This window comes from Corylus avellana, chromosome 6 (assembly GCF_965113065.1).
Source record: "Corylus avellana chromosome 6, dhCorAvel1.hap1.2, whole genome shotgun sequence".
Taxonomy (NCBI): domain Eukaryota; kingdom Viridiplantae; phylum Streptophyta; class Magnoliopsida; order Fagales; family Betulaceae; genus Corylus; species Corylus avellana.
Window position 1 is genome coordinate 8352492 of NC_142495.1, and position 24320 is coordinate 8376811.

Here is a 24320-nt window from a genome sequence, read left to right on the forward strand (position 1 = left end):
GGAGACGTCGCAATGTCGCTGTTGAAGCAGGGGCCCTTTTGGACAGTGGGCTCTTCTTTTGCATAAGTAATTTTGTTGTTTGTTTTCAGTGTTCATTATTGCTTCACTTTTTCCTTTTCGTAATCAAATCAGCCTCTAATTTTGTACTAAAGTAAGGGTCCATTCTTGTCTAGATGAAAAGTCTCAGGTTGTAACCATCAAGCCATACATATGATGGTTTTGTAAGAGGCTTAGAACAGTTGTTTCTAAGAGAGTTTACATTGATGGCATGGAAGTGGCAAGTTATATTTGTTTACTATATACATGCATTAGTTGTCTTCAGAACATGTTTTCTGCCAACTTGCTGAATGTCTTTAATGTCCTCTTTGGCCTTCTTTCATATAAAGATGTTTCCTTCCTTTTTATCATGCTTTTGCAGTTACATGGTTCAAGTCTTGCATCCCTTTCAATGGGTTGGAGCAAAGTACTAGAACTGGGTTTAGCCGAGCCTCGGCTGGATTAAATTGAGTCGGAGGAAAATCGGTTTGGCTTTCTTCAAACTGTTGTAGTAAAAGTTGTAGTAGCCAAACATTTTCCTTATTTTGTGACCATTAATTGTAAATATGCTAATTATTTTGAATTCAAAGAGAAGGTATCGATCAAGCAGGAACTTACAGTTTTTTTAGGAGGAGTAAATTAAGAAATACAAACAAATAAATTTTTATTCGATGGGTTACTACTAATTATTTGTTTTCCTATAATAGCACATTAAGGACGAAAACATATTCCCCCATTTATTTACTTATTTGTTAAAACTTGTTGTTTCTATTAATTTGGTATTTGGATAACATTGATATAAAGGTGTATTTTTTGTACAACTTATCAACATGGACATATATACTTCACATTTTTCATAAACATGTCTAATAATAATGATCAAGCAGCACATTGGAAGATATTTATTGTCTTTTAATTTTTCTTTTGTTCTTTTTATTATTATTATTATTATTATTTTTAATGTCATTAGTTATGTTGGTGAAAATAATGTTTGGTTTTCAAACTTGACTTTTCAGAAAAATTAACACGTTTAACAGTACATTACACGCTCCTTAACATATTGCCATATCAAAATGTAGACGTTAGGAAATAATGAGGGCATTTTTTATAACTAACACTTCTGATCTGCGCTATGCGAAAACACTGCTTCACCTTAAAATTGGCGTTTTCAAATAAGCATCTCATTCCGTGCTACACAAAAATGTAGCATTTTTACGTTTTTAATTCACTGTGTTTTTTCAATCACAATCTCAAATGGGATCATTTTTGCAATTTTAATTAAAATCGTGCTTTTCGCATTCAAAAATGCATTGCCAAGCGCACCCTTAGAGCATAATATATTATGATGTACAGTTATATACTGTATTTAAAGTGATACTTGTAATCATTTTAGACTGTCACTTGTCATAATTGTAAGCTATTCTCTTGATCGATTCAACTTATATATATATATATATATATATATATATATATATATATGATGTTGCATTACATGGATACTAAGTCTGACATTAACTCATATATATGATGTTGCATTACATGGATACTAAGTCTGACATTAACTCGTTAATAAGTGAGATTAGACTTTATAAGTGATTTCAAAAAAACTCCAATTGTAACTTTGGCGCAAATGTAGCTAGCATTTTTCCCGGAATATGACATTCACTTTTTCACGTCGGTTGGTATCGGAGGCACTCCTCCTTGTATCAATTTCAAAGATTGAGTTTTATATGAAAGAAAATGAAATTAACAACACAATTTGAATTAATAATAATAATAATAATAATTAATGGGCAAAATTTGTCCAACATTTGCATAATCTTCCTCTAGTTGATCTCGAGCACTTTGGAGTCACTATAGTGTGGAGATTTTGTTTATACTTTTGTTTTTGTCATTTGACATTTAGGTATAAGCGCACAAAAGCTTATGGAATGACCAAATTTCAAGTACTTATTAAGGGTATTATTGAAAATACAAATATTGAAGGACACCGGATGTGATAACATCAGTAATTTTTTGGACATTTTGACTCCTCCAATATGTGATTTATTAGTACTAACGCTATCTATTTTTCTTCTTCCCTTTCTAATTAAGGACATGTTGCTGAATATCCCGGACCCCCAAAGTATAAATGGGTTCCATAGACTCCATTCTTATTGTTCTCCAAAATTACATCGTAGCACGAAGGTTTTGTTGCATGTGTTGTCAATCCCTCTATAGCATCATTGAATTTGCCATCCCCATCCATGTATTGAAGATTGCGAATAAAACTTGCTTTTCCAATGCCTTCACTCGGAAAATGTCCGCTCCCCATTTGAGCCGATGTGTGATGACCGTCTTTCGGCATTGAGCTGGAAACCTCTCCACCCAAGGCCACTTTTTCAGCACTGACTGCTAAATTTGTGAAGAGGGTTCCAGGCCAATATCCAAGTTCCTCATTTTGCACTCGTAGATTCCAATTTGTGAAATTCTGAAGCACATAATAATTACTCATGAACTAGGAAATGAATCTACAAGAAATAAATAAATATATCTATATATATTGAGAAGTGCTAGATAGCCAAATAAATGAACCCAGAAAAATTTTTCAAACTGACGTGGCAAGAGTTTTTAAAATAAAAAAAAAAATGCAATTCTCTCTTCCGTGTCTGCCACTCACAGTCTGCTACGTCAGTTTGATAATTTTTTTGGATTTATTTATTTGACTCTTTAGCACTTCTTATATATATTACCTTGTATACAGTTATCTCTATGTAAAATTGGTTTCCCATGTAGCTTGAAACGGGCCTTATGGAAGCACCGAGTGCAAATTTACGGCTAGTTTGCACGAAACCAGGACAGTTGAGATTGCTGCACCCAGTGCTGCTGTAGCCATCACTCTTACAAACACATACATAGCATGCTAATTATGGATCAGCTTAGATGTAATTAATTGCATGCATGCAATATAAAAGTGTATGCTTTGATGGGGATTACTTACAGTCCAGTATATGGTAAGCTGGGGTTCCTTGGAAGCATAATTTACCTGGAACCATGAAATTATTGGTGAGAAATTATACTCCAAATGCTTCAGTTGTAGGTTATATGATTTTTGTTTTGAAATATTTCTTTAATTATAATTGCATCAATTTTCTTTCTCCACATACCCAAAATTCATCAAAAGCAATTGTTAATTAAACTATATTTGGTCAAACTTATTAATTACCTTCCATCCAGCTTCAATGACGTTTTGTTCGGCCGAAGTACCTGAAAAAATCCATAATTGAGAAACGCTATAGTCCGCGTCATTTAGCGCAGGGGCCCATACGTTAAGTGCTGCATGTACTCCATAGTAGTGGCCATCATTCATATAAACAACAGCGCTCTATATATTTTGAAATAATATTAAAAAATATATATATATGATCAATAAATCAAAGAAACCTAATTTGAAATTACTAATTTAATGAATTTTAATTAGTTTTTCATGATAATATATATATATATGATTTACCTCTTTACTACTAGCGTCATCATTTGGATCAGCTGTAACTGATGGTGTAGTATTATGGGGTGCATAATGTTCATCATTTCGTGAACGTCTAATTGGGATTGTTCCTTCAGGGCATTCTCCATTCTCATGCCAACTTTGAGAAAGCTCGGAATTGTATAATTCTCCATTTATTATATTTGGAATTGAACTGGATTCCATCTGATTAACCACAAATTAATGCAAATTACTATATATAGTTATAGTCTTAGTCCTGATCAATTACCGGAATAAAAAGCCAACGTACCCCAGAATTTCTAATGCATTTCATATTAATTTGATCAATTTAGATCTCGAAAATGATGCATTAATTTGAAAGGATATATAGGAAAATTATTATGTTTTTAATTAGTTAGCTAGCTTAATTAATTCCTGTCACAACTTTCCCAAGATCCATGTTAATTAATTAGCATATTAATAAAAAATTTATAATTTTTTTTATCTTAAAGCAACTTGTAATTTAATATAGTATCAAAACTGCATATGTCTTGAGTACAAAATTTTACTCCGATAATTAACCCATAATTTCAATTAAATATTTATGTTGAGGAAGATTTTGAAGCCATTGGAGGTAACCTTTTGTTGCATGGTATATATAACATGATCATATGAAATGACAGCCCACCAAAGAGAAGAAAAACTGTACATTTAAACTATGTTTTCAATTAAAGCTACAACTTAGTGTAAAACATCAAGTGGAGTTAGAAAAAACAATAAAGAAACCTGTATGGTATGATTCTTGAGTAATGGATGGTCGAAAGCAGGTTGTTGATGGATATCTACACAATCTATTATGTCACCATCTTTACCCTGCAAAGATTTTAATTACTAGACCATTGATAAGCAAGACAGAAAATTTTTGAAAAATATATAGCTGCTAAAAAGAAGAAGAAGAAAGAAAGAGATCGAGTCAAAATAAAAATTAAAAATTAAGAAAGATGTAATAAATTCATTATGACCTCAATAGTTTTGAGAGTTCCTTTATGCTTAACAAACTCTTTGCTTTCCTTGGCCCCAATCCTTTTTCCACCAACAAATCTATCACTCAGAACAAAAGATAGGGCTAGCAAGAAAGTTATGCATCTTCTAATTAGTTTGGGATTGGCCATCGAAAAAAAAAAATTGTGCTGGTGTTGCATGTTGATATTTACAACATATCAACATTCTATAATATACAAAGCTTTTTTTTTTTTTTTTTTTTTTTGGTAGCAATCCTTTGTAACTGAATATTCTATAAATAAAAATCATTTAACTAAGTTAAGGTAAGGCAGTCAGCAAACCATTCAATCTTCATCCAAATTTTAGCTTAATCGAGAACCATTTACATAATTAGCTTAATTTTAATTTCTATACGGATAAACATAAACTAATTTGAGAACTTAATAATAAACAGAATTTTATAAAAATGTTAATTCATATAAAAAAAATTAGATCGATCGGATAGTTATTTAATTTTTAATTTTCATTGTGATATTGACCCTTGCATATTTAAATATATTTATGAATATGAAATTATGTTGCCATGTGATGTACATGCATGCTTTAAATGAAGATTAATTTTGAAAGAAAATCATTTTTCAAATGAATGAGGTTCGGGAGGAAAAGTGAGATTTTACGAAAAAGTTTGTAAATATGTGAGTTTAGTAACCCTATTGCTAAGTAAGAGGGATACACTTAACAAAATATTGTGGTCAAGTTTGATTATTGTGATGCCCTAAAACTTTAAAATCCAATCACGGCCATTAAGAAAAAAACAAATATTTCTAGTAAACACTTTTATAAAACAATCATTACTTGCAATTGTTTTAAATACCCTTTTTATTTTAAGAAAACAACCGAAGACCCTATTTTTGTCTCTAGCCAAACATTCCGTGGAGGATCACCTTCGATATTTTTTAAGAATGTTGATGTGGATTTTCGTCAAATTTGGATGGAAACTAGACAAAGATACCATCTTTGATTTTATCATTATCGATGTACCATTTATGATACAAAATGAAACTGAGAGGCAAAAAACAAAGTTGTTAAATCACATGAAGCAAAAAAGTATTTAACCTTATTTTTTATTTAAAAAAAGTGTTCCGAGATGAATTAACTGTTTTTATATTTTTAAGAGTATTTTAGGTTTAAATTACTTGTTAATTTATTAAAAAACAAAAACAAAAGTAAAAACAAAAATTTGCTACTTTTAATTCTAGGTTCTCTTTTAAGAATGTAAAGTTAGGGGTGAAAATTAATAGTCCGCTAACTGCTAACTACTTTTGAAGGCAATTAGGAAAAGCTGCTAACCGCCGAGACAGTTATGGTGAGCATAGGTTTTTTCAAAACCACTAGCCGCTGCTAGCGATTTGCGGTCCCTAACCGTTAACCGCATATATATATATATATATCAAACGCTTTTGTGTTTAAAATTTTAAATAAATGTATAAAAATCTAGAAACGATATCGGACATCTCTTTGGTTTTTTGTTTTTTCTTTTAAAAAGCAGTTAACGGTTATTAAAGTTACTAACCGCTAACCGCCTAAGGTAGTTAGTGGATTTTACTAACCGCCTAAGGCAATTAGTAGATTTTACTAACCGCCTACACGGTTACGGTTAGTAGTTTTAGCCAATAACTAGTAATCGTAATCATCTTTTCACCCTTAGGTAAAGTTTAGTTGACCAGACGTACGTATGAGCTCAATAAGCTTTAAAATTAGCTGGACGAGGCCCTTCAAGATTTCATGTCATGAATCACCAAAACCATGTGATTTGTGAGAGAGTCTTTGGTGCAAGTGTAGGTAGTGTTGGAGGACAAGTGCAAAGTAAAACTTCTGTGGAGTCGATCAATTCTCAAAGAGTTTCATTTTCTTACTATAATAGGACCATAATAAGGATTAAGGAAGGATAGGCCGAAATATGCCTACCACAAAAGCAGCAAGAATTCAAAGAGAAACAATTAGGGGTGCAATGATAATCCCACTAGGGGCCGGGGTTCTTCTATTCATTAATGATTATTCTCTACAAAAATATCAACACATTTCTTATATGTGGTTAATTTGGATTCGAAATTTATCAAATTGACTATCTTTCATCTCGGTAACTTTGTTGCACAACCCCTTCATTTCATTGGAATTGTCTTCTTCTTTTGGTAGGTTATGACAGGTTTTATTGTGAAACTCTTTTAATAATATTGTTTTGTTTTCTTTTGAGCCGTACAGGAGATTTTTCTCTTCTAGATTTCTCATTCAATTATATTAAATAATTTAAGAGAAAATTTTAGAGAGAGAAACAGAGAAATGTCAAAGAAAACACAGTGAAGAAAGAAAGAGAGGAAATAGCAGAAATGTAGAGAAAAGGGAGAGACTAACGATTGATTAGATTAAAACTTTACCCTTCATTTTTTAACGTGACTACAGAACATAAGTCGGATCTGTTATTAATTAAGAATATTGTCGTAGTCTAAAGTTCAAAAGTTCAAAAAAAAAATTATCAATTAAATACTTATTTGAAGAGAGTTTTTCATTTTAAATAAATAAAAACCAAAATTGAGTTACTCATCATCCCAATAGGTGATCGGTGTGGTATAAACTCTCTCTTAAACCCCTAACATGATATTACTAAGTGACTTTAATGACCTCAGGAAAGGTGATTGTCACATATGTGTTATTACCCTAAAATGATTGGTCAATTTAAAGTTTTCATATAATCACTTATAAAAATAAAAAATAAAAAATAAAATCACAATTTTACCAACTAAGTAGGCAATATGGAGACTTAGTACTTACGAATATTTTTATAAATCACTCACTCTTTATATGGACCGCTCATCTTCTCAATATGAGATTGGGGTGTTACAAACTCCCTCCCTTAAATTCCTGACGTTCTCATCATAGTCACGTCATGTGACTCTGATACCATTTTACTAAAATAACCGAATCATACTAATGGGCCTACACAACTCTGAACTTATCTACCTAGTCATATTTTACGCGGATACAAAACTGAACCTAGAATTACAATTCAAATCACCGTATAGATGACCCAATGCAAATAAGAGCTCCAAATTAACAAATTTTAGGAAGCAGACCAGCTGGGCTGGGCTGGGCTGAATTCTCTAAAGCTTTAACAGAAGCTGAGTTGGGCAAGTTGCAAATACCAAACCCCAGGAGAGAGTCGAGACTTTCATGTAACCACCCCCTTTCCCTTGCTTGCTTAGAAATATATATATATATATATATATATATATATATATATATATATATAACCCAGACTTTCATTTAATAATTTTGTGGGAAGTTCGGACTAGAATAGTAGGGAGGGGATCACTAAAACTGAATAGTAGGGAGGGGTATTTTAGACATGTATAAAGTTTAAATCCATGTAGTTGCTTTAAAAGATTTTTGTGGAGCAAAATTCAAAGTTTGAAAAACTAGAGGGTAGATTATTACTAGTAATTTTTTTTTTTTTTAGGGTTAAATACTAAAAACCCTTTTAGGGTTTGGACACTTTATTTTTTTTCCCTTAAGTTTTAATTTATATCACAGAAAGTACATGTGATTCTGATAAAAACCAAATTAGTTCTTTCATCCATTGACCGTTAGTTGACTTAACAAAAGTCTACGTCACTAACATATGGATCAATTAAAATTCGACACCCAGTATAAGTTGTCACGTCATCAGTGATTAAGTGGCCACCTAATTAAATTTTTTATTTTAAAAAAGAAAAAATTTTAAAATATATTTTGTTCAAAAATAAAATAAAATAAAAAAGAAGAAAAAAAATTGGAGGTGGCCTTGGCCATTTGGGGTGACTCGGCCACCCCCTTTGGCCATGGGGGTGGCCTGGCCACCCCCATCTAACCGGATGGGGGTGGCCAAAACCACCCCCAAAGTGGGTACTGGGGGTGGCTCGACCACCCCATGGAGCCAAGGGGGTGGCCGAAACCACCCCCAATGGTGGTTTGGGGGTGGTTTCGGCCACCCCCTAGGCTCCATGAGCCACCCCCAATACCCATTGGGGGTGGTTTCGGCCACCCCAAATTTTTTTTTCTTTTTTTTCTTTTGTTTTTTTGGAAAAAATATATTTTTTTAAAAAAAAATTTAATTAGGTGGCCACATCATCAAAGCCACCCCAAAATTTTTTTTCTTTTTTTTCTTTTTTTTTTTTGAAAAAATATATTTTTTTTATAAAAAAAAAAAATAATAATAATAATTTGGTGGCCACGTCATCATTGATGATGTAGCCACTTATGTCAGGTGTCGAATTTTAATTGGTCCACGTGTCAGTGACATGAACTTCTATTAAGTCAACTAACGGTCAATGGATGGAATGACCAATTTGATCTTTATCAAAATCGCAGGTACCTCTTGTGATACAAATCAAAACCTAGGGAAAAAAAATAAATAAAGTGTCCAAACCCTAGGGGGTTTTTTAATATTTGACCTTTTTAAAAAAAAAAAAAAAAAAAAAAAAAAAAAAAACGGGGGGAACGTTTATCCTTATCCTGCTATATATATGGTACTGTTTTTTAAGTTAGACTTTGAGTTTTAAAATAACAACTCAGTCTTGTTATCTTATCAAAGTTTGAATTTCAAAACACCAAAAATTAGCTCCACCAATTATCTTCAAATTTTATTATTTTTTTTTTTTTATATAAAAAAAAAAAATTACACTTTACTCCCAAAAGTTGTACCTTTTTTTTATCTACCTTCAATGCTTAAAAATTGACAATGTACCCAACAAATTTTTTTTTTTTTTTTTTTTCAATGTAACCATTCCATTTAAAAATTCCGTCCTTTTGGCCTTTAAAAACAGAATATGCCTAAATTACCCCAACTTCATCCCTGATTTTTCATAATGTCTCTTAGTTTTTTTGTTATTTTTATTTAAAAAAGAATGAAAAAAAAAAAAAAAAAAAAAAGGAAAAAAGTGGTGGCCGGCCACCCCATTTGACTATAAGGGTGGATTGCAAAAATTAAAATTTTAATGTTCGAATTAAAAAACGCTGTCAACTTTTAGGTGTTAAACTATAATTTTCCCTCATTTTTAAGGTGCACTTGGTCATGAATATGAACATTTTTTATTTCTTTTTTAAATAAAGTTCACGCCACTTATCTCTTTCTCTCTTAATTTCAATAAATGCTCTCCAATGGTAACGTGAGATTTACCAAACCACTTATCTCTTTTTTGATTTCAATAGATGCTCCCCAATGGGAACGCCACTTATCTCTTTTTTTCTGTTTTTTTTTTTTCATAGGATTTAATTTTGTTTTTTTAACAAATTTCTTCTTCATTGATGATTTGTAGATAAAAAATCAAATAGTTGCAGTTTGCTCACTGATTGCAATAACATGTTCTCATGGTCTCAGTAAACGCATACTTTTTTTAATACCATCTACAATATTCTCAAAATTGCTCCAATTTTGTTTGCTCGCTCTAACTGCGCGCATTAAACAATTTGTAGGGTATCTCCCTCCACAATAACATCATAAAATTCCATCTCCCTATTAAATTCCACCACCTGTAAGCCTGCTAGAGCTTCCACAACAGTCGGTTCAACCTTTCAACCAGATAATTTTTTTGTCGTGCTACATGCGGCTAGAATGTTGTGATCATGGTCTCATACAATAATCCCAATACCAATTCTTCTAAGCCCTTTATCCACAGCAACATCCTAATTAATCTTAAAGATACTTGTGGGAGGTCACTTCCAAAGAAAGGAGGTGTCAATTTGAAGAATACCCTGCACTTCATCTTCCTTCTCGTTTACCCTCTGAAAATCTTCAAGAGAGATCATAGCATAACAAATTTTGTGTTATGGGTTTATACCAAAATTTGATAGTGTAATCTATTAGAAAAATATTACCTCAAATACTGCACTATTTTTTTGAGAGTGAGAGAGTGGGAAATGAGAGTTGGGGTGGAAGATGCGTGGTGATTGGTAAGGGAGATTGAGAGAGAGACGTTGTGACTGGTGAGGGAGATTGAACCAAGTGCCTTGCCGTATTGACTCAGACTCCATACTCGGCTACTTAGGCTAAGCAAATGCTTATATGCAAGCTCGCTTCTTAAGCCATTTAAAAGTACTTAAAATTTAAATTTATAAAATAAAAAACATTAAATATAAAAGTCAGCTCGTGAGCTGGCTTGGCTTAGCTCAACTTATTATGAGCTCGAGTGAAATTTAAACGAGTCGAACCCGAACAAAGGAAGCTCCCTCATGCTTGACTCATTTACTCTCCTAATACCAGTGAAAATACGTTACATCCTATATAAAGTACTGATGTTAAACTTTTCTCATCTTTATAGCCCCATAAAGATATTGCAGGTTTTGTGTATGAGTAGATTTTTGTAGACACGAGATGTTTGTAACTCAAGGAATATTATAATTCTATTCAACATTCATCAAATAAGGCTAACAAGACATTCTCAATTAACTATTAAATTCATTATTATTAAGTAAAAGTAAAGTTAATGATTGATTTGGAGTATTACGTCAACATTATCTAGCATTACTCCTTATATATCTTAAAGCTTGATACCCATATAGATTGTTACCTTTTATTCATCGTATTATAATTGAATTGAATTATAAAATGTGGGGTTCATCGTATTCTCGATTACTTAAAAAAAAAAAAATAAATAAAAATAAAAGAAACCAACCAAAAATATTTCCAATTATAAAACTAGGTCAATCAGGACTTGAATCTCGACCAACAATGTGGGAGCATACCCATTTGGCAATTGAGACGATCCTAGGGATAAATTTATTACATTTGACGTGAATTTTATAAAAAGAAAAAAAATTCTATAAGCAATTGCATGAAATTCAAATGGGCAGGCTTCGATTTTGTCGAAAACAATTAAGAAACAAAATTTTCTCTATCTTTTCTTTACCTATAGTTTCTAGGTAAACAAACAAATTTGTTTAGATTTATTTGGATGATGTTATTGGGTGCAACTTCTCAAGCCTATTATGAATTTTTTGGGTCTTAATTAGGGTCGACAATTTTTCATACGGATCTAACTTACATGCTGCAATTAAAACTACGGCACGTATGCTGTTAAAAATGAAGGGTTGAAATTTTTCTCTTCTAGATTTCTCATTCAATTATATTATATAATTTTAGAGAATTTTAGAGAGAGAAACAGAGAAATATCGAAGAAAACATAGAGAAGAAAGAAAGAAAAAGAAAGAGAGGGAAGAGCAGAAATGGAGAGAAAAAGGAGAAAGTAACGATTGATTAGATTAAATCTCGACCCTTATTTTTTAAGAGCATACGTATAACATGCTTTTGTGAATTCATTAATGCTTGTTAAGGTGCTTTATTTATGCGTATCCATCAATTCTGCACCTATTTGGGTTTGATTTTTGACGACAATATTTTATTAGCCGATATGATTTTGTATAATTTTCATCCTTGGAAATAAATTTTAGATTTTTTTTTAATGATGTGTCATTTACATACCATATGCATTTAAGGTAGCAGTGAAGCTAATACAAGTGTCGCAAAGGCATTCTATTAAAACCAGTAACGACCTAGGCAGTTAGTAAAATTCACTAACTACTTAGGCGGTTAACCAACGGTTAGAGATTAATAACTCTAATAATAGCTAACCGCTTTTTTTAAAAAAATATTTAAAAAAAATAAAAACTAAAACGATGTCATTTATATGGTAATACGATAATATCATACGACATCGTTTTTATATTTTTATATATATTTAAAATTTTAAGCACAAAAACGACATTGTTTCATGTATTTTTATATATTTTCTTATATATACAGGCGGTTAGCGGTTTTACTTAACCGCCTTCAAAAGCAGTTAGGCCTTGTCATATATATATATAAACCTCATATGCGGATATTGCAAAATACCACTTTTGCAGCCCCCAATAGTAGGTTGACACCTCACCAAAAGTACAAAAAATTCATAAAACTAACCTACAACCTAAAACACTATATTTAAAGGGTTTCATTTTCTTCATTTTCCTTACCTATCTACCGACAAGTCCCATTCCTTCTTCCTTATCCTCAATTTCTTCTTCCTTATCTTCCATTTATTCTTCATTTAACAGAGAAAGATAGAGAAAAGAAAGATGCTGTGAGAGAGAGAGAGAGAGAGAGAGAGAGAAAGACCCAACCATAGAGATGCTGTCGTGACCCAGCCGTAGGTTCACGACCGGCCAAACCCAGCCACCCAGGTGGCTGGGTCTACTGAAACGCTGCTGTGACCCAGGACTGGGTCACGGCAAGCGGCTTCCGTCTCCGGTGAGTCCCTTTAGGGTGATAAAATCCCTAAAGGGTTAACCTTTTCTTCTACGATTTAGTTTTGAATCCAAAAATTAGTTTTGAGGCATTAAAATCTGATTTTGAAATTGATCAATTTCACAGAAAAATGGCTCGGAGATGGGTGTTTTCTGCCGAAGATTGGCCGAAGATGGTGACCCAGCCGTGGGTCTGGCTGGGTCTACCGTGACCCAGCTGTGGGTCACGCCAGTGGTTTGGTTTTGTTGGCCAGCGCCGGTGGTTTGGTTGTTGGTTTTGCTGGTGTCGGGTCTGGTTTTTTGGGTTGGCTGTTATCTAGTGTTTTGATCTTATTTTGTTAAAATGTACTTGCTGATGTGTCATCACATGAGTGGATGCTACAAAACACCCATTTTTATGCACTAACTGCATAGTAGGGGCTCTCAATATATATATATATAAACAATGTCGTTTTTTGTTTAAATATATATAAAAATCTAGAAATTATGTCGTATATAGTAGGGTATTATCATATTACTATAAAACGACATTGTTTTAGTTTTTTTTTTATTTGAACTTTTTAATTTTATCTTTAAAAAGCAGTTAGTGGTTATTAACTAACTGCCGGCTAACTGCATACGCAGTTAGTAAATTTTACTAACCACCTAAGCGGTTACAATTAACAGTTATAATCAATAATCATTAACCGTAACGGCATTTTCACTCATATCATTACATGTAAATCTATTTGAAATTATTTTGACATTGGTTTGACCTAACAAAACAAGCCATGATTATTCTATAAAAGCTTACCAAATATTCCCAATATGTTGTAATACTTGCACCTCCTCAAACTCTTTTTTTTTTCTAGGCATTTAAATGATGGATTTTTAGACAAATATACCATTTTATTATAAAGGATATAGTGCCCTTCATAACAACCGAGCAAGTAGACTTAGAGTAATTTCATATATTATATTTTAATCTCACAATATGATGTAAAATTTCGACGTCATCATTCGTCATTGTAGAAACCAAAAATTGCAGTGAAAGATTATAATACGAGATTGGTTGGCACAACGAAGAGGCGGGGAAATAAAGATAAATAATAAATAAATAAAGTGGGAGAGGACAAGCAAATTAGAAATTGTCCCCCTTGTCGTTTCTCTTTCCCAGAAAATGAAAGGAATATTAAAATAAACAGAAAAAACCTTCGAAACAACATGTGGGCATTAGAATTTAGCACGTGTGTCGAGCGGTGACTGATAGTTGCAGCCACCACCGTCAAACACTCCTTCATGGTTGGGTGGACCACGTCTCGTTACTCTTGCACGAGTCTTGAAAATTCTATTTCTGTAATTCCGCATTTTCCTCATTTTAAAACTGTGCGTCACTTTCATGCTAGTTCTTGTATAAAAAATGCTTGAACCCCATGTTGCTTTCTCCTAAGCTTTTCTCTTCCTGGTATTTTCAATCCCAATTAGCTAGATTGCAGAGAAATCATGGGTTTCTTCAATTGGGTCTTTTTTATTTTTGTCCTTAACTTCTTTTGTTCAAAACCCGCTTTCTCAGGTTCTTCTTCAACCTCAAATGGGCTCTCAGGAATCCCCAAAAGGTTTCTCCAATTTGCCAAGAAGCCAGAACTGTTTGATTGGATGGTGGGAATCAGAAGGGAAATACATGAAAACCCTGAATTGGGTTTTGAGGAATTTGAGACCAGTAAGCTTATCAGAGCAGAATTGGATAAGATGGGTATTCGTTACAAGTACCCAGTTGCAGTTACTGGTGTTATCGGCTTCGTTGGGACTGGTGGACCGCCTTTTGTGGCCATAAGGGCTGATATGGATGCACTTTCTATGCAGGTTTTCCACCAATTTTTGATAAATATATTTGATATATGCATTGTCTTATTAGAGTTTAGTTGTTGTAAAATTGTGCCATTTTTTCGATGATTTGAATCCGTAGATTGGGAAAAGAGTGCTTTTATGGGCACCAGTGTTGATGCGGTCTTGAATACAGGAAATGGTGGAGTGGAAGCACAAGAGTAGAAATCCTGGGAAGATGCATGCTTGTGGCCATGATGCCCATGTTGCAATGCTTCTTGGAGCTGCAAAGATTCTTCAAGAGCATCGCGAAGAGTTAAAGGTCTGTTGATTCATTTTTGCTTGTTCATTTCAAAACCTGTCAACTAAAAAATAGATCTTTTTTAAAAAAAAAAAAAAAATCTCTTGCCGGCCTTGTTATCTTGCCATGAGGTTTTAGGTTTTGTGGATAATCTAGCTGTGGTGATTATTCAATGATCAGTGCAATCATGCCAAGTATAAACTTTTTTTTTTCTTTTGGCTTTTTAATTTTAGAACTGTACATGGATGTTTTATTGGTTCGTGAGACATATCCTTTTTCCAGTATGTATAGATCACATGGCCAATTTTGCTGATGGGTTCAGGATCCATTATTGTTGCAAAAGTCAATTTTCTACAGTGAGATTCCTTTTGAAAGGGGCTCAGAAGTGCTAAAAACAATTATTAGGTATTAGAAAAGAAAATCTGGCCCTCCAACTAATAGCCCAAGTCAAGTCACTTCTAATTCAGATGGTCTTCAAGGGCTCTTTCTTCCCCCTGTTATGGTTACTGGTATTATTTAACTTTTGCCAGGGTACAGTTGTGCTTGTTTTCCAACCAGCTGAGGAAGGTCGTGGAGGGGCTATGAAAATGATAGATGCTGGAGTTTTAGAGAATGTAAATGCCATCTTTGGCTTGCATGTTGCACCTAATTTACCTATAGGTGAAGTTCACTCCAGAGCTGGTCCCATAGGGGCTGGGAGTGGCTTCTTTGAAGCTGTAATAAGTGGAAAAGGAGGGCATGCAGCCATTCCTCAGCATTCAGTGGACCCAATATTGGCAGCTTCTAACGTGATTGTTAGCTTACAACACCTGATTTCACGTGAAGCCGATCCACTGGACCCACAGGTACATTTCATTTCTTCACATTACATCTATTTCTGGTTACTTTCCCCCTTTCCTTCTATCCAAGATTATAAAATGATTTAGCGAAATTTCAGAGCCCTTTAACTTCTAGTGCACCACTATCTACAGTACCTGATATGCTATAGAGCTTCCTCAATAACTCCTATTTCAAGTTCTTTATTGCATTTGGTGGGGAAAAAGTAAGGTATCCTATGTAGGCATGTAACAGAGATTTGTACCTCATGGTAAAGTGACTGCAACACTTCCTCTAAGGTGATGTGGTTTGACCTGCGGGGTGGCAACAGGTGCGACTGTTGAGAAACCAACCCTAAAATCGTCATCTGCGTTTATTAATTGTACAGGAACAAATCATGATAAGCAAAACAATAGTAACTGCGTAGCTTGTAGAAGAAGGAATCGTTATTGTTGCTGAGAGTAAATTAAGGGTTAATCACTAAATTTTTAAGTACCCTTTTAAAGTAGAACACAGATTTGTAGCAAGAACTTGTCATGCCTACAACAATTGTTGAAACAGGAAACAACGTTAAGAGGAAACATTGGTTATATTTGTTAATATGTTTTGGGAATTGTTTTTGGTTTTTTGTTTGAATAAGTGTTTTGACGTGACTTAAACGTGAAAACTGTTTTTAGAAGTGTTTTCTAGTAGGATCCACATTTGAGAAAATATTTTCTATTGAGTGCACCTGTTTATTTGTGGAAAAAAAAAAAAAAAAAAAAAAAAAAAAAAAAAAGAAGGTGGCCACACCACCACCAGTCTAATCTTTCTTTTTTTTTAAAAAAAAAATTAATTTTTTTAAATAATAAGAAAGCTCTTACCTCAGCAAAAGGTAAGCACATGTTTTGTCAAATATTCCTACAACAAGGGAAGAATTCAGATTTATAGAAAGTGCTTGGTATTTTGAATTGTTTGTTAATATTTTTATTTTGAGATCAGAAAACAAAAATCAAAAGTATAAGGTCCTGTACACTCTCTTAAGTAAGAGACAAATGATATTGATAGGGGCATTAGCTGAGCACTGATAAAACTTTCAGGCTGTCAAGTTTCAGCCATTTCATATGAAGTGCTGAAGGTTAGTTAGGACTCTGTCTAGATCTCAAGTTTTGAACTCTGCTTTCAAGAGACGGTCAGTGGGTAATGACCTTATGTAAGACATGACTTTGATTTAACTTTCAATGAAAACTTCTCTTCTGATCTCCTGAACGTCTTACGAAATTCATGACATTTAACTAATTTGTTGCCCCCTTCAATAATCTCTGAGAGCCCTATTTTATGAATAATCCATTACATTTGCTTTTTCTATTACCGCGTTTTCATGCAAGCCGGACTTTGAATCTGTGGAACATATCCTCATTGTGATAATCCTGTAAATCTGCTCAATGCCCTTGCAGGTAGTTACTGTTGCAAAATTCCAGGGAGGTGGTGCATTTAATGTTATTCCAGATTCTGTAACGATTGGTGGCACTTTTCGTGCATTTTCAAGGGAAAGTTTTATGCAACTCCGACTGCGGATTGAGGAGGTAGCCATATATGAATATCACATAGTTTGGAATTGATAGTGAAATATTGGGAACTAATAAATTGGCAAGAAGTAGCTTTTCTTCTCCATGCATAACTGAAAATGATTTTCTCCAATAGTCATTTCCCTTTCAATCACCACTCTTTTCACCATAACAGGTCATCACAGGGCAGGCTGCTGTGCAGAGGTGCAATGCAACTGTGAATTTTTTTACACAAGACAAACCCTTCTTCCCTCCAACCATAAACCATAAAGGCTTGCACGAGCACTTCCTTAATGTCACAGGGGATATGCTTGGCACCCACAAAGTCAAGGACTTGAAACCACTGACAGGATCAGAGGATTTTGCATTTTACCAAGAGATAATACCTGGATACTTTTTCTTACTTGGAATGGAGAATGAGACACGTGGACGGCTAGAGTCGTCGCATTCACCATACTTCCAAATTAATGAAGACTCATTTCCTTATGGTGCTGCACTTCATGCGTCGTTGGCTGCTAGGTACCTCCTTGAATTCCAACCAGAAGTTTCTTTCTCAGACACAAAACATCATGATGAATTGTAAATGCTTTTGCATGACCAAATTTTCGTCAGGCATCAGCTGTAGATGACTTCTTGTTGAAGTTGGAAGTCATTATTGTCAAATACTTTAGGTTCATTAGTGTAAGCACTGTTGATTTCTTATGTTTAGCAGCTAGAAAGTTATCAATTTTCACATCTTCAATCCTGTGTATTTCACATTCTACAAGCATTCTTTTTGACTTTCGACCGTTTGTTTTAAGTTGAAAACTTTGAATAATTCAATTACAGACTATTCATATATATATAATGCATTCTTTTGCACACTAATCCAACACTATAAAAGCATGCTTAAAAGATCAGTAAGTCTTTATTGATCATTTTTCGCATGCGTATACCAACAACCTGCTGTCAGGGATACGTTTTAAATGTGATTATGATCAACCAATTGAAGCCAGTTATATCGTCAACTCTTGCAAATTGATTCAAGTCCATTAGAATTGTTGCTCTATATTAATGTTTTTCACAGCTTGCAAGTCAAGGCAAGGTTCTATCATGATGACTTTCAGGTAAGAATTTAGAATTGTCAACTTTCGGCCATTCCACTTATCCTCTTTTGCTTTTGCCCCAAAAAGAGAAGAAAAGAAAATAAAATCAAAGGTTGCATTGGGCAAATTGTAGGAGTGTTAAAATTGTGATAATTGGCATGGTAAAATTGTGACAAGTGTTTATATATATATATATATATATATATATATATATATATATATATTGCTTCACCCAATCGTCACCATGGGACAAAAATCAACTATTGTTTGAATTTAGTGAATTCCTCTATAACCCACCTTTTCTTTCTTTTTCATTATTATTATTTATATTTTTTTGCTATTTTTAAGAGGTTTTCAAAAAATATGTATTTTTGAAATAAAATTTTAAGGTAGTCATTGAAAATAAGCGTGAAAATTGGAAGAGGAATAGTAAAGCAGGAAGTTAAAGGAACCTTCTTATGCTAAAATATTCCAATAATAGTAGCTTCATCCAATAGTCACTACAGATACCATATGTTATAGTTTTTGAAATGGAAGTACCATCTGCCCTTATGATATAAAGTAATGGTATAAAGTACATTTGTATTCAACAACTATCTAACAATTCTGATGTATTAGTATCAACCAATCTTTCAGGACTCATTAGTCCTTTCACTTCGACCCTTCAAGAGTAGATAATGAGAGTAGGATTTGGGATTTCGCATGCTTCCAAACTCGGGCTAGATTGCCACCAATAACAGCAAGCAACAATGAAATATGAGTAGTGATTTAAGTAAAAATCTAATAAGTAGATCAAATATTCCCAAAAGCCACCTAACTTAATCCAGTTGCTTCAAATTTTTGTAAAGGTATCCATGCAATCATCATACTACAAGAATTTAAAGAATTTCAGTGGAAAGCTGAAAAGGCATCCACCCAGATGCTAATTATTAATCGACTGACAGCCAATAAAATATAATATTCAGTATGCCTGAGCTCGAAATAGATGCTAATTTCAGGTTCTAATTCTCTATTCATCTGAATACTGTAAAACTGAAGTTTCAAAATCTTGTGAAGGAGTAACTAGAGATCAATAACATCTGACCAATTGGGTTTAGAAATGCTCCAAATCGCATTATCCAAATATGCATGTCAGACAGAGGATCCAAATATCCATATGTCAAAAGCCTAGAACTTTGGGTGATAATTCCAACAGAGGATCCAAAGCACTTGGAGCCAACTTTCTTGCAAAAAGGAAACAAAGTGAAGATGGCTGATTATTGTATAGGCAGGTCGTACTTTCAAATATCTTCTTGAAAAATTCCTCTTTAATATCAGCCTTGCCAAATGTAGCTGGGTGAGCACCACCTCTTGACCAGTCCACATAAGTAAGGCTCCTGTTTGCCAAAAGATGTGGAGTTTGGATGCTCAGCATTGTCTGGAAGTAGTGCTCATCCACATAACATGCTGGCTGGCAGAACTCATTGAACAAGGGATGGTAAGTGGTGTCTTCAACTATCTTAACCGCAAGTTCCCGATTAAGTTCAAACCACTGAGACCCTTTACGCCAGTCGCTGAGGTTGACCGTGGGCGCCATGTTTTGATTATAGCGCCCTCTCCCATAGGGTCCAATTTCATCAAATGAACCCATAAAGCTGTACCTGGATCTTGATATGTAGCGATAAACAATGCTGAAGTTGTGGAGAGGAATGCATGCCTCAGACAGGAGGACAAACCATTCATTTGAGATATCAAGCAATGCATTAGCTAGGAGTCTCCTTTCAGCATCACACATACTCATTCTTCCCCACTCTGCCACCTGCCGCCACAGGAATATGAGTGGTTCTAATTTCCAACAAGCGAAAAAATGATGATTTCTTTATTTATTATTTATTCATTTTAATTTTTTTTTTTTTATGAAAGAAAAAATGCTGAAACAAAAATGTGCTTGAGTAACAGTTTAGAAACAGTAAAATCCAGCTAGAAAAAGCATACAGGGTAGGGTCCGGAAGCTTCTCAAGAAACTGGCTTGCTAGCATAATTTTGACAACCAAACTGGATTTCAAAAGTAAATGCCCTAATGATGTCAGCATACAAGTGCTTGATGAGAAGAAAGTGCTATACCATTGCTGAACAGGAATTTCAAGGCACATAGATGACTGTATACAATCTCTGATAGTAGGCTATTTTCATCAAGAGGGGAGGCAAGTTAAAACAACAAAATATACCCCGCTGAACAAAAGATTCTTGCTCACACTCTAAGTTCAATGCAGTAAACACAGATTCGAGGGCAACAAAAAATGCATCTATATTTCTCATTGAAATTTCAAAATGTTGCCCCTTTGGAGCTTAAAAGAGACTCTTTGTATAGAAAATGGAAATCAATGGTCAATCCAAATCCAGTACATGATCCAAAAAACAAAGCAGCATACATAAACGGAGAAGCAACAACCTATAACAAAGTGCTTAACAATAATAATAGGAGCATGTAAAGCATAAGTAGCTCTATGATAATGCATCACTGAAGAGTACTATAGTGAAAATTAAGAAAAGCAGTGGGTTGGGATGAAAGGCCTAATCCTACAAGTATGTCGCATGGTTGCATGGTCCACAACTTCTATCGTGGTCACCAATTATTTCCTACTCCAAATGCTAGAACCTCAACATATTATTGTGAGATGCAACTCAAACAACTCAAATAATGTCCACGCTCAATTCAAGGTTGGATTGGCAAAACGTGCTCTCACATTTTACCCCATCTAGGCACAAAACCATGGTTGAAAGGCAGTTAACCAAAAGAGTGGAGTCCCTGCCTTATGCTCAAAATGAGTGATGACAGGAAGCATGAAATGGTCCCAAAAAACCTATAAAATATTTACTTAAGAAACCAGCCACAAGCATTTCCTGGTCACAGGTTGGCTTGCACCATGTGTCAAGAAGTTGTCAAAAGTTCAGAGCACATACTTGTAAAACAAAACGCTCAAATGAAAACGAGTATTCTACTTTTTCCTGGAGAGGTTTTGGGATTAAGCAACAGCTGATTAAACAACATATAATTATAAGTTTCATGGTGCTAAGTCCATGTAGCAAATGGTAAGTAGCATTAGTAACTAGTTTTTACACCCTTTCCATTGTTTTTGCTCAAAAGATAATGCCGAAGCACACTTGCCAATGAGGAAGTTTCATACCAATAACTGGCACAACATAGGCAATGTATAGAATATACTAATATCATTTTTTTCAATAATAAGGCCTCGTTTTGCTTTCTACACATTGTCTTGCAATGAGAAGGAGCCAAAAAGCTTTGATATAAAACCAAATACGGTTCTATGATACCTCCTTAGCAAATTGAGCCAAGACCCAAAAAAGCCTTGTCCCAAATATTTGGGCAGGTCAACTAAAAGAGTCCTTTTTTCCATTTGAGCCAGCCAAATGAATCACCTTTCAACGTTCAAATGGAACAGAGTTTTTTTAAACCACATGCCATCAATGAATTTCCACTAAGCACTAAATCAACTCTCTCGCATTTCCCACCTTTCAACTTAAAACATGTCATTCCTCACCAATTCAGTTAATAGTTTCCAACACAAATGCTTAAACATCTCAAAATAACTCTATATGGTCTTTATCAAGTATCAAAGTCACCTCTGAAATGACCAATATCAAAATTATTTTACTGTTGCCCAAATTAGAGAGAAACCAACATCTAGGAATTTGACTAGAACATTAAGAACATAATTATGAATTTTATCAAGATGGAAATCCCATTAGCATTCATGTAGAAAAGGGCCATTACAAGCATTGCTTCCTTCCAAAATTCTGTAGCTGATGGCTCCCTATGCACCTCAAAAGGGCAATTTTTCAGTATTCCCAAATTATATTTAAGAACTCTATAGAAAAAGTTTTAACGGATATTGACGAGACAACAATAATATTGAGAGAGAAAAAATAAATTGCTTTTTGATAAAAGAGTACAGCAACTCACGCCACCGAATATATCAAAAAATTAAAGGTTGCTGATACCTGGCTTGGGATTTGTCTCTTGTAAAAAACTGATGCAGGTGAAAAGCTGTCATTGTAAGATGGCAGTGTATGAACATAGATTGAATAAAGCTCCTCATGCCCCTTAAAGAACCGTTCCCAGAGAGGTGCCATTGGCAGTGGCCCCTTTGTCAAGAACATGAAGGCAATCTTGGGAACTCTCTCGTACGGATAAGATTTTATTCGAGGAACAAAGGAAGCCCGCCACAACAATTCAGTGTCATTCATGATATGCAACAGATTTGATGGAGGCCTAATCCAACTCTCGATTGTTCTTAGCTCTTCAAAGCATGGCCTAAGAGGGGACTGTCCTATCCAAGCAACATTCGCAACCTTAAAATATCGAATCATATACATGCTAACAATTGAAACTCCAAAACCCAGAACCAAAAATAACGAGAACCATTGGAGGAGTCTCAAAGGTAAAGTCCTGGATTGATTTGTTCTCAGTGTAGTGGTAGGGTTCTTGCCTTCCTCCAATGCCATCAATCTTGATTGCATCTTCACCTAAAATTTCAATCAAATTCGGCTTCTGGGCATTATGTTTTCACAACATCACCTCATATCAATACTTCTCCCAGCGGCAAAACCATAACACTGAAATTTCATCTCAAAACGGCAATTATGACGCGAAGGAAGTTTGGTTTTGCCATATGGGTAGTTGATTTTCATCAAGAATCACAGCACACATCTATATAGTAGACAGATTCCAAACCCACCAAACTCAACCCCTCACCAAATGAGTAATTCCCCAAAACCCGGTTGCTCTCAAGAAAAGGAAACCCTTGAACAAAATCAAAACTTGATGTTCCAATTTCTTGGCAAATATGGAAACAACATGAAAGACGGTGATAAAAGAGGAAAAAGAGAAAAGAGTGGCAGTGATTTTAGCATGTGGGTACTTAGACGGTATGGATTACATATAAGAGGTTTGAGTTAATACCAAAGACGTTAGAGAAACAATGTGGGGGATCAGTTCACTCTTTCTCTCCTTGCGCCAGCTCTCAATGAATGTGGAATTAATGGGCGGGTGATTGGAGAGGTTTTAAGGGACTTCGATATCTACGTTGGGGGTGTTTGTTGAAACCGAAGCATCAAGTAGAGACAGAGAAAGACAATAATCAGGGTTGGAGATGGAAAAACCTAGAATTCTGGACATGGTTTATGGATTTTGTCCCTTCCTTGGGGAACTCTACAGGGTCGGTTGATTACTTTGATTTTGTCCATTGATGTGTATATTTTGTGAGTTCTTGTGGGATATAAAATTCAGCCCCAAATGATTAGTAATTTAGGCATTAAATGTATGAAAGTTTAATATATAATATCTGTTCAAATAAATTTTAGGTTGCGATTCATTTGTTTAGACAGTTGAATACTTAAAAGATACTTTCTCAAATTTTGGGCTGCGATCCATTTCTTTAGACAGTTGAATACTTAAAAAGATACTTTCTCACTTTTGTTGTCTTAATCGTAACAAATTGCTAAAAATTCGGATCAGCTCGTGGGTGTGCGCTTATTGGGAATTTTATGCGGTAATGTTATACTTTCTAAATTTTTTTTTTCAAAGTCTGATTTCAAATGATGTGTCACAATCTCATGAGAATGTAATACATTTTTTAAAATAATAAATTATATAAGATCGTAGCACATTATTTGAGAATCATATTTTGAAAAAAAAAAAATAATAATAATAATAATAATTGAGAAGAGGAGAACAGTAGAAGTTTTCCTCGGGTTGAGTTTCCAACTTCAATCCTACCTCCTATTATTCTCTTTTTAATTATTATTATTATTATTTGTTTAAATTCAGCATGATTTTCTCACAACGTGAACATTTTAGCTAGGTTATGATTAGTGTTGTACTGCCAACTTTACTTGTTTTTCAATCACAAGAGAGGAGCATGCTATCGTTTTTATGTTTGATACTTAAA

General features: G+C 34.1%; 3 protein-coding genes across 6 annotated transcripts; 1 reads left to right on the forward strand and 2 right to left on the reverse strand.

Annotated features, from left to right (window-relative positions):
• Positions 1 to 2125: 2125 nt before the first annotated feature.
• On the reverse strand, positions 2126 to 4674 carry LOC132187835 (protein neprosin-like). The gene is made up of 7 exons (XM_059602270.2): positions 4525 to 4674; positions 4289 to 4375; positions 3530 to 3727; positions 3242 to 3400; positions 3017 to 3061; positions 2769 to 2915; positions 2126 to 2506 (listed from the first exon to the last, which is right to left on the reverse strand). The coding sequence occupies exons 1-7, from the start codon at positions 4672 to 4674 to the stop codon at positions 2126 to 2128; spliced, it is 1167 nt and encodes a 388-aa protein (XP_059458253.2).
• Positions 4675 to 14069: 9395 nt separating this feature from the next.
• On the forward strand, positions 14070 to 18106 carry LOC132187770 (IAA-amino acid hydrolase ILR1-like 4). Of its 4 annotated transcripts, none has more exons than XM_059602192.2 (6): positions 14070 to 14152; positions 14370 to 14659; positions 14817 to 14942; positions 15452 to 15766; positions 17174 to 17302; positions 17460 to 18106. In XM_059602192.2, exons 2-6 carry the CDS (start codon positions 14453 to 14455, stop codon positions 17865 to 17867), a joined length of 1185 nt encoding a protein of 394 aa, XP_059458175.1. In that variant the 5' UTR covers positions 14070 to 14152; positions 14370 to 14452; the 3' UTR covers positions 17868 to 18106. The 4 variants fall into 4 exon arrangements, with proteins under 4 accessions (XP_059458175.1, XP_059458176.1, XP_059458177.1 ...); XM_059602193.2 differs by having other exon boundaries at positions 14115 to 14182; XM_059602194.2 differs by lacking the exon at positions 14070 to 14152 and adding an exon at positions 14159 to 14261.
• A 1071-nt stretch (positions 18107 to 19177) lies between these two features.
• Positions 19178 to 23630, reverse strand: LOC132188310 (Core-2/I-branching beta-1,6-N-acetylglucosaminyltransferase family protein). The gene is made up of 2 exons (XM_059602734.2): positions 22372 to 23630; positions 19178 to 20167 (listed from the first exon to the last, which is right to left on the reverse strand). Exons 1-2 carry the CDS (start codon positions 22888 to 22890, stop codon positions 19529 to 19531), a joined length of 1158 nt encoding a protein of 385 aa, XP_059458717.2. The 5' UTR covers positions 22891 to 23630; the 3' UTR covers positions 19178 to 19528.
• Between the last annotated feature and the right edge of the window lie 690 nt (positions 23631 to 24320).